The sequence below is a fragment of the Phoxinus phoxinus genome, assembly GCF_949152265.1.
Source record: "Phoxinus phoxinus genome assembly, chromosome: 2".
Lineage (NCBI taxonomy): Eukaryota > Metazoa > Chordata > Actinopteri > Cypriniformes > Leuciscidae > Phoxinus > Phoxinus phoxinus.
This window is the reverse complement of record NC_136877.1, coordinates 52,889,354-52,900,255: the sequence shown is the minus strand read 5'-3', so window position 1 is coordinate 52,900,255 and position 10,902 is coordinate 52,889,354. Positions and strand designations below refer to the sequence as shown.

Genomic DNA, 10,902 nt, shown 5'->3' with positions numbered 1-10,902 from the left:
AAAGTACAGTAAAGTAGTGCAAGTCGGTCATATCGGCTACATAAAACTATCACGAGAACCTTATAATTGTGTGTTTGTGTTACGAATGATCCACTGGAGGCAAGCTGGTTGAGAACCCAAACGCAACTTTAATGAACTAAACGTGAACAAGAATAAAACAAAGGCATGAAAACTCAAAACAAGAACCTGGACGAGAAACATTCAATACTAGACAAAGACACATGGCAAACATGAGGGCTTAAATACAGACTAATTACAAGACAAGGATCACATGACAAACAGAGATATCACATGACAATGACAAGAAACCGTGACCGTTTGGGACATGGTGAGACTTTTGTTTTTGTAATCAGACTCTCAAAATTATATAAATATAAAATTTAGATTTATCTGCAAATATATCGGTTATCGGCTTTCAAATATATAGAATTATTGGTATCGGCCAAAATGTTCCTATCAGTGCATCCCTATAACAACTGATTATTACTTTTTACTGTGTATAATACTTATATGCACATGAATATTGCAGTGTGCATTGTTATACTAAAGGTTTCAATAACTACTGTTAATGCATTGATTATTTGACTGTATTCCACTTTCCAGAAGGCATGAGATGAGATGTTTGCATGTTGTGTTTCAGCGCTGACGCCCGTGGCGTTCTCACAGCTCCATGACTTCATCTTCGTGCCTCTGGCTGTGAACTGGTCCGAGGCTCAGACCCACTGCCGACAGCATTACACTGATCTCGCCACCGTCAATGACAAGGAGGACAACGACAATCTGCTAAAAGTGCTGGGTAATTTAACCGGTTGGATCGGACTCCATCGGACTTCGAATAAGTCTCCTTTAATCTGGTCAGATCACAGCGGATCCACGTTTTCAGACTGGGCACCTGGCCAACCCAACAATTACGGTGGTGTACAGTGGTGTGTTAATGTCTTATATAACCAATGGAATGACCAGGAATGTAGGAAAACATGTTCTTTTGTGTGTCATCTTGGTGAGTTGATCATCTTAACATACACATTTTTTCCTTAATAAGAAATTAAGAATTACATCTTTTAATGTTTTTGGCCTCACAAATGCAGAAATATAATTCAGATGCCTCTCAAATTAGACTGTCCTATATTTAGATTTTCTTAGTGTTTTAAAAGTCTATTTTTTTCTTAAATAAAATGCATAATGCATTTTTTGAGAAAATGGAGAATTTTCTTTGTCTGTTGCGACTTTTCTTCCCCTTTAAAGGTAATGAGCTGATCGACATCATATTGAAGAAAGTGGCACCATAAATGTCTTTCAACAACATTATTCAGAGTCTTTTATCAGTATTTCATTATCATGCATACTTGTTTTCTCAATATTTCAACTCGGTCTTGAAAAATCAGTATTATACTGAGGATTATATTAATCTTGGAACAAACGATAATGATGTTTTGCAATGTTGAAATCTCTGCACTAATTTCCAAACAAAATTCAATAAATTATGTCTCACATTCAATTCACATTTATGAGACAATATTTGCCTCAATATATAGGCTAGTTTCATTTATAATAGATATAATATTATTCAGGTTTTTTAAAAATGAACAACAATAAGGGTGACAATATTCTTAAATGAAAAGTTGTAGTCAATCATTTTATCCCCAAAATTACATATTTAAACGTTTTTTCATTGGAAAAAAAAGTCTTCATGCCTTAAAATATCTTGAATGTAACTCGACACTCTTGCCTCATTTAGTATTTGCGGTTCAATAAATATGCAAATGAGCCCCGCCTCCACTCACTCACTCACTCAGAGATCCACTGGTTGACGATCACACGTTGATCTGATTGGTCAAGGTAGTGTGTGACGTCAGAAACACCAGCGATTAGTGTTTTTGAGACTGTCTTTGGTTCACTGCAGTTTTAAGCAGAAAATACTCAGCAATGCTGTCCACTTATGAACTTACACATGATTTGTCTTAAAGCAGATTAATAACTCCACATAGACATATAAACAACTTTATTTTCCACACAGGGGGACTTTAAGGCATGTCTTTAATTTGTCTGTCAAAATAGAGAGGTGTTTATCTTAATGTAAATCCATAAAGTTATTTTTTTTTTCCTGAATTAGCTGAAAATGTGTACAGCAGCTCATGAATATTAAGCATCAAACACGATTGTGGATGTTTAGAATCGGACATGACAAATTCCTAATGATTCACAACAAAAACCATCAAAATTGTTCATCATCATTCTCAGATTATCTTGATCGTACAGCGTTCTTTATGACTTCATCAGTGTGTTCGTCCCACAGAGAAGAAGAGACAGATCGTGAGACTGGAGCTGAAATCAGGTCAAGATCTGAACGATCCGGAAGTGAAGAAAGAGATTTTAGCGAAGGTGAGTCCTCTTGTAATTCCACTGGGAAAAGACAGCAGAAATATCATCCAGAAGTCTGTGTTCTTCAGGTGGAGCAGATCCTGAAGGAGAAGGGAGAGTCAGCAGAAGCTAAACTTTCATGGAGAATCCAATCCGATGGGAACGTCTTCCAAACGAAGGACCGCGAGAGTTGCCAGACTTGCCTTTGAAAAGAAACTGTGAACATGCTGTTCAAGCTTTTATTCAATCATGTTAGTTATTTACTGGGAAAATGCTAAACAGCAGAGGACGTTTATCGCTATTTATCTTCTTTCCAAATGTGTCTTGTTTAATTATGAAGTCTTCTGTATTTCTTCTTCTTTTGTTCAGGGTTGTTTTATGAGTAGTCAAGTAGAAAAGCTAGTGTGGCCGAAGGAAAATGACACAGGACCGACAGATATAAGTGGGGTTCGTATTTTATTCCTAATAATTAGTTAGAAGTCTCTGTTCTTTTCTTGTATGTACTGTGATGTTCTTACATTATTGCACCACTAGATGGCACTCAAGCTTCTTAAGTTAGACATACATGTGAAGTAGAAGAGAAGCGTCAGAGAGAATGCTGAGCATGTGCTTGCATGTTATCCTGCTTGTGCATATCAGTTATTAAAAGTTTCCTAAGAGGAATATTGCTTGTGCTTCTTGTCATGAAGACATAACAGGTACGTCCCAGTACATCTTTGGATCACACAGCAAACTGGTCACCCCAAAATATAATAAAGTATATATAGTGTATTTAAGAAAAATGTCTCTTATGGTGTGCAATAATAAAGAACAATGCAAATAATGAAACACCACTAACAACTAGAAAAAAAAGTTTGAGACAAACTTTAAGTTGGCTTGAAAAAGCCGGACATGAGAGTTTGAAGAAGTTTAAAGTAGTTTAAAGTTTAAAGTAGTTAGAAGTTTAAAGAAAAAAAGAAAAAATAGTTAGAAAGAAAGAAAGATAGATTAGTTAGAAAGAAAGAAATATTAGTAAGAAAGAAAGAAAGAAAGAAAGAAAGAAAAAATTAGTTAGAAAGAAAAAAGTAAGAAAGAAAGAAAGAAAGAAAGAAAGAAAGAAAGTAAGAAAGAAAGAAAGAAAGAAAGAAAGAAAGAAAGAAAGAAAGAAAGAAAGAAAAAATTAGTTAGAAAGAATTAGATTAGTTAGAAAGAAAAAGAAAGAAAGAAAAAGCTCGCCTTGCTCTGTTCTGTGATGCGCGTTCGAGACGTCACGTGATACGCAGTTACGCTGTAAAGGTCACGCTTCTGTGAAAAGTAAAAAATGTCTGTCCTGACGAAAAATTTTCTTTTAGGCTTTTTAATATTCCAACACCAGGATACACACACGAGATGGGCATTTTAAACGATAAACTGACACAAAGACATGTGAATATGTGTGTATGGTCCTCCTTCCGCACATCTGTAAACACTGACTCGTCAAGCGTGACCTTTACAGCGTAACTGCGTATCACGTGACGTCACGAACGCGCATCACAGAACAGAGCAAGGCGAGCGCTTGTGCTTATAAAACTTAAACTTGTTTATTTATGTTTGAAATGACGATGGTTTCGCTAGATAAGACCCGTATTCATCGTCTGGTGTCGTTTAAAGCCCGTTGAAGCGGCGCTGACACTGTCATCTGGACCTTGACCCGTTTGGGGCCCATTGACGTCCATTATATGGAGAAATGTGTTCATCAAAAACCTTCATTTCTTTTCCACTGAAGAAAGAAAGACATGGACATCTTGGTGACATCGGGGTGAGTAAATTATCAGCAAAAGTTTTTTTTAAAGTGAACTAATCCTTTAATTTGATGCTTGCATGGGTTGTGCAGTGGATACAAATCTTGAAGTTGTTGATGGTTCCGAGAGTGTCAAACATGGAAGTTGTAATCGTTTTCTTCTCCGTTGGAGGAAGAAGATATGATGAACTTGCCTGGTTAGTTCGACTTTATTCTGGTTGAAAGTTCTCTCTCTCCATGAGCACATGGCTGAGCACCTGCAGATTTGTGGCTTGTCGGCCCTGGGCCAGAGAGGCCATGCTGGTATCCAAGGAGTGAGGAAGTCGGAAGAGTAGATGGCTGCCCATTCAGTAATGGAAAAGTTGCAGTTTTCCTCTGAGTTGGATTGAAGAAAATACAGTCTGACTCTGTTGGGAGAGTGAAGGCCTAGACGGCTGTGTTCGCAGCCTGCAGGGGCCCATGGGCCCCGGTGGGGGGTCCCCACAGACATTAACCTGAAGAAGCAGCAGTAGAGTCCAGAAACAACAGAGCAAAGGTGGGAGTTGTGATGGACTTCTTCTGCATTGAAATGAAGACGTTGTGCCAAACTCCTGAGATTGTCCTGGATTCTGTTGTGGTTGAGAGAGTCCTCTCTCTCCTGAATGAACGCTGGTTGAGAGTCAAGGCCTGCTGTGGCCAGCAGGACAGCACGGCAGCCTAAACCTATCGAAAAAAGGCCAAGAGAGCGAAGGGCTTGTGTAGATGCTATTTGAAGCCTGAGAAAAGTCCCACCTCGCAGGGTTGGCTCGACCAATAAGAAAGGGGGAATGTCCAGGTGGGAATTTCCTCTGTTGGGAGGATTTATGGCTCTGTCTCAAGTGTGATTATTAGACAAAGCCATTGCGGATTGTGTCCATTTATATTCCATTTGATGTAGATCCAGGTTCTGTTGTTGATCTGTTCTGCTGCTGTTTGCACGTTAAAATACACATATTTTTTTTACGGGTCAGACACTTGTTAATTTTATTTTTATTTAATGCCAATTCAAAATTATAATCTTATCAGTTAACGGTTAATAATCGGATAACGAATGATATGAGTAAAAATATAATATGTATATAGTGCGTATATTTAGCAAATACTAACTAACATGATATGGTCATTAAATGTCTTTCCTGAGGTCGGCTAAATGTTACATGACATAATCCTCCAGCTGTTTTATTGACATCTCTCCGCAGTTGAAACACTGATTTATACATTTTGACTAACTAGTAGTAAAAAGGAAGAGATGATCAGTTCACGTGCCACTGACCTGAAGCTCTACAGCTGTCGTAATAAAACTGACAGAATTTGAAAGAATGTGTGTTTCGTGTTAAATGTTACGTGCTCGGTCTTGTCTGTCGTGACAGTGTCCTCTTTGCGTAAGAAAGTGTATGTGTGGAGGTGTGTGAACAGTGTCATTGAATGAGTGTTACGCAGAGTGCCTGACAGTTAGCCATTTGGTTTCTCTGTAATTGTATGGCCCTCAGTTTGTATTTTGTCCGTTCTTGTCTACATGAAGTTAGTTATTATCCTTTTGTTTTGATCTGAATTATTAATAAACGTGACCACTGGGCATAGATCTTGCCTCTTCTCAGTTGCAATCAGCACAATGACAATAAATAAATGTTTATATCACTATGTTTTTATATAATGTATAAATCATCATATACATTACTGAATATAGAGTTACATTACATATTTTTCAATATATTCACATTTAGGAGGGTTGTAGCTTGACACAAAGCTCATATTTTTTATGATTAATTCACTCAGTTTAATAAAGACGCAGCTTGATGGCGCTATAAAGGAGAGTGGAATGATGGGAGATGTCGGTTTCACCGTCCAGAGATGTATGTAGGCTACTGTAATTTACTAATCATGTTCGCGGATAAGGTAATAAATTAGTTTTTGTATTACCTGTACATGTCATCATATTGAATGGCAAAGAACGTGAAATGTAATGCTATATTAGCCTGTTACTGATATGTGACTATTTGTCAAATGATTTACTGGGTTAATGCTGCGCAGTTTTACACGTTTAAAACAATTGTACTAAAAGTACATTTTAACGAACTCACAGTATTTGCAAGTAACAGATAAATATCTGTGTGCAGCACAAGCTATTTCATTTCACTGCCATAGACTTGGTCACCAGACTTGATAAAAAGCCTTACTGAAGTACAAACAAAGTGCAATATAACTGTATGTGTAGAATAAATAATATATATTTGCTTACAGGTCTACTAAAACACATGCACAAGTCTATGTCAAGACCAAGTTTGTTGCGAAGCTCTCTCCATCTCAAAAACAACACGCCGATATTGAGATATCCTTGTTTAATTTCTATATTTTTCCCAAAGCCTGCTTGCCTGTTTTCTTGGATCTTCTGTACAGATCCATTTCCTATTTAGCACCAAAACTCTGGAACAGTCTTCCTACCATTGTCCGGGAAGCAGACACACTCTGTCAGTTCAAAGCTAGACTAAAAACACATCTCTTCGGCCTAGCATACACATAACACATTATAGACTTCTATAACTCAATGTTAGGCTGCATAGATTAGAACAGCCGGAACTGGGAACACTTCCCTTAAATTCTGATGTACTCGTTACATCATAAGAAGAATGGCATCTACGCTAATATTAGTCTCTGTTTATCCCGAGGTTTACCGCTGTCACTGTGGCCCCCGTTTACACGTACATGGTTTTTTTTTTTTTATTCTTTCGAAGACATTTCCCTTCATTTGTGCCCTTCGTTTACACGCTAACGGAGAATTCGCTTCTGAAAATGATTCCTTCTAAAAACTCCGGCCAGAGTGGAGATTTTGGAAAACTTCGGTTGCACGTTTGCATGTAAACTGAGAACAACAGAGTTTTAGGCAGCCGACGTCACAGTATGCGACAGAACTTGCACTCAAAAGTGTGACCTATGTTTATATTTTCAATTGGCTATGGTGATCATGGATGCATTCAGAGTAGCAGTCGCATTCATGTTGGTGCAAACCCTTTTCGTCTGTTTGCATTTGCAAATACAGCTGCTCTAGTATGTCGAGGAGCAGAGACGAATGAGTGCTCGTAGGTCAGCAATCTGATTAACGTGGGCTTGAGCTTCTTGTTACACTGCCACCTACAGGTTTGGCATGCTCTTGACGCCATATATACAGGGGTTCGTGTAAACCAGGGGTCACCAAACTCAGTCCTGGAGGGCCGCTGTCCTGCAGAGTTTAGCTCCAACCAGGTCCAACACACCTGCCTGAAAGTTTCTAGTATGCCTAGTGAGACCTTGATTAGCTGGTTCAGGTGTGTTTAATTGAAGTTGGAGCAAAACTCTGCAGGACAGTGGCCCTCCAGGACCCAGTTTGGTGACCCCTGGTGTAAACGAACACTTTTCTGAAAACAATGTGCACAATGTTATTTTTGAAAACGGAGAGGGATCATGTCCATTTATGAAAATACCCAGCAAACACATTTACGTTGTGGCAACGTCTGTGGCACGATGTATTTCTGCTATGGCAACGTCACTGTCTAGGTGCTCGCAACATTGTAACAATGCAGAATTGTAAGACGTGACAGGACATGCAGCAACGTTGTTACGCGACATTCAGCAACTGAGAGATGACGTTCTGACAAAAAAAAATTATGCTAGATAGGCCCATATATATCCCCCATTTAGCATTTTATGAGGTTAAATTTTAATTAGTCAGATGTGAAGGACGGCAAACATATCTTTCTGATGGACAAATGTCTTGATTGCGGTTCTCTGTTCGTCTTTTAAAATGAATGCGCTGTCGATTTCTTTTATAACAGACGCGATAGCGGAATCTAAACATCTCAGTTCTCCAGCTGCAGTCATCTTTGTTGAAAACCAATTCAACCCAATCGCTCTTTGATGACGTGGTGATTACGTAACCGCAGATCATTTGTCCATCATCGATTGGCCCTGGCAATTTGATTGGCTCAGCTTTATGGGAGCTGAGCATATTTACTCCTCAACGGATGCATTTCTGCTATGGCAACGTCGCTGTCTACGTACTCGCAACATTGTAACAACGCAGAATTGTAGCAACGTTGTTACGCGAAATTCAGCAACTGAGACACGACGTTCTGATATTTTTTTTATGTTAGATAGGCCTATAGATATCCCCCATTTAGCATTTTGTGTTTTGAGGTTAATTTTTAATTTGTCAGATAATTATATACTTATATACTAAATATTGTTTATCCTTAATATTATTTAATGGGGCTATCAGTAAATTAGCCTAATTATAATCAACACCTGCAAGTATACACTTTGAAGAGTAAAAAGGACAGAAGGTAATGTTAATTCAACTTTATTCAAACGGCATATGGAAGCCTAATCAAATTGCACTTCCAAAAGTCATACATTTGAGAGAAATAAAATAAACGAATATACACATTTATTGTAAGTATAATAATAAGCAAAATCAGAACATTTGATGAACAAAACCGGGTTCTGTACATGGCAGACAGGGGAGCGTAGTTTATAAAGGTCGGTAACCGGAATCTGTCCAGGAAATCTAAAGGAGAAAAGACACGAATGAGACTAAATAGCAGACAAATTAAATAACAAACTAAACAGTGAGAGCAAGGCTACACTAGTTGTAGGTTGTGTTTGAATAATTACGTATCTTATTTAGCTGAGGTAAATTAAACGCAATGTTCACGTATCCTTGCTCGATGAAGAAGGAGACGACACAATGAGCCCAACGGGCAGTTGAAATGTAAAAGTCTGATCGGCGCTTCAGGGTAGTGACGAGTGAGTGACGAGTACAGATGTAGTCCAGTGGTTAACAACACCATAGGCACAACATTAAGCAATGGCCCTGAACGGTGGTTTAATGTCAACATTGTGACAATGCTGTAACAACCTTCACCCCACAACATAGTTATAGCAACCTTTTGGCCATGTTGTTAAAACGTTGTTAGAAGGCTGGTTACGTTGTGCCAACTTCTGTGATTGCTGGGTAGCCGGCCACGTGTACACAGCCCCAGCATCACAGCCCCGATCATCACCCAATTACTAGGACCCGCCAACTCGTTCACAATCACCAGGACCCGCCCACTCGTTCACAATCACCAGGACCCGTCCACTCGTTCACAATCACCAGGACCCGCCCACTCGTTCACAATCACCAGGACCCGCCCACTCGTTCACAATCACCAGGACCCGCCCACTCATTCACAATCACCAGGACCCGCCCAATCATTCACAATCACCAGGACCCGCCCACTCGTTCACAATCACCAGGACCCGCCCACTCGTTCACAATCACCAGGACCCGCCCACTCGTTCACAATCACCAGGACCCGCCCACTCGTTTTACAATCACCAGAACCCGCCCACTCGTTCACAATCACCAGGACCCATCCACTCGTTCACAATCACCAGGACCCGCCCAATCATCACCCAATCACCAGGACTCGTTCACAATCACCAGAACCCGCCCACTCGTTCACAATCACCAGGACCCACCCAATCACCAGGACCCGTCCACTCGTTCAGAATCCCTAGGACCCGCCCAATCATCACCCAATCACCAGGACCCGCCCACTTGTTCACAATCACCAGGACCCGCCCACTCATTCACAATCACCAGGACCCGCCCACTCATTCACAATCACCAGGACCCGCCCACTCATTCAAAATCACCAGGACCCGCCCACTTGTTCACAATTTGCCCCGCCCACTCATTCAATTTGTCCCGCCCACTCATTCAAACCCACCGCCCACTTGTGTATTTATTGTTAAATGATAGACAATGTGTCGTATATTATATTTTGTGGGATATAATATTGTATGTAATGTAATTTGATATTTTCTGCCCAGGGACTGCGGATGAAATTTAGCCTTGTGGCTAATTCTGGGACAGTTCTTCTTTACTGTCCATTGTCCCTGTCAAATAAAGAGTAAATAAAATAAATAAATAAATCACCAGGACCCGCCCACTCGTTCACAATCACCAGGACCCGCCCACGCGTTCACAATCACTAGGACCCGCCCACTTGTTCACAATCACCAGGACCAGCCCAATCATAACCCAATCACCAGGACCCACCCACTCGTTCACAATCACCAGGACCCGCCCAATCATCACCCAATCACCAGGACCCGTCCACTCGTTCAGAATCACTAGGACCCGCCCAATCATCACCCAATCACCAGGACCCGTCCACTCGTTCAAAATCCCTAGGACCCTCCCAATCATCACCCAATCACCAGGACCCGTCCACTCGTTCACAATCACCAGGACCCGCCCAAACATCACCCAATCACCAGGACCCGTCCACTCGTTCACAATCACCAGAACCCGCCCACTCGTTCACAATCACCAGGACCCGCCCAATCATCACCCAATCACCAGGACCCGTCCACTCGTTCAAAATCCCTAGTACCCTCCCAATCATCACCCAATCACCAGGACCCGCCCACTTGTTCACAATCACCAGGACCCGCCCACTCATTCACAATCACCAGGACCCGCCCACTCATTCACAATCACCAGGACCCGCCCACTCATTCACAATCACCAGGACCCGCCCACTTGTTCACAATCACCAGGACCCGCCCACTCATTCACAATCACCAGGACCCGCCCACTCATACACAATCACCAGGACCCGCCCACTCATTCACAATCACCAGGACCCGCCCACTCATTCACAATCACCAGGACCCGCCCACTCATTCACAATCACCAGGACCCGCCCACTCATTCACAATCACCAGGACCCGCCCACTTG

The 10,902-nt window shown here is 41.0% G+C and overlaps 1 protein-coding gene across 1 annotated transcript; it reads left to right on the top strand.

The window, feature by feature from the left end:
- The first annotated feature begins 275 nt into the window (after positions 1-275).
- On the top strand, positions 276-3,022 carry LOC306993370 (perlucin-like). The gene is made up of 4 exons (XM_079603078.1): positions 276-328; positions 641-1,000; positions 2,297-2,382; positions 2,451-3,022. The coding sequence occupies exons 1-4, from the start codon at positions 292-294 to the stop codon at positions 2,568-2,570; spliced, it is 603 nt and encodes a 200-aa protein (XP_079459204.1). The 5' UTR covers positions 276-291; the 3' UTR covers positions 2,571-3,022.
- The last annotated feature ends 7,880 nt before the right edge of the window (positions 3,023-10,902 follow it).

Bases quoted from the DNA above. Each gene is read 5' to 3' on its own strand.
- LOC306993370 (XM_079603078.1), top strand. From the start codon at position 292: ATGACAATGACAAGAAACCGTGACCGTTTGGGACATG. The intron at 329-640 runs GTGAGACTTTTG...GTTGTGTTTCAG, and splicing joins CCGTGACCGTTTGGGACATG to CGCTGACGCCCGTGGCGTTC. The intron at 1,001-2,296 runs GTGAGTTGATCA...TTCGTCCCACAG, and splicing joins TTCTTTTGTGTGTCATCTTG to AGAAGAAGAGACAGATCGTG.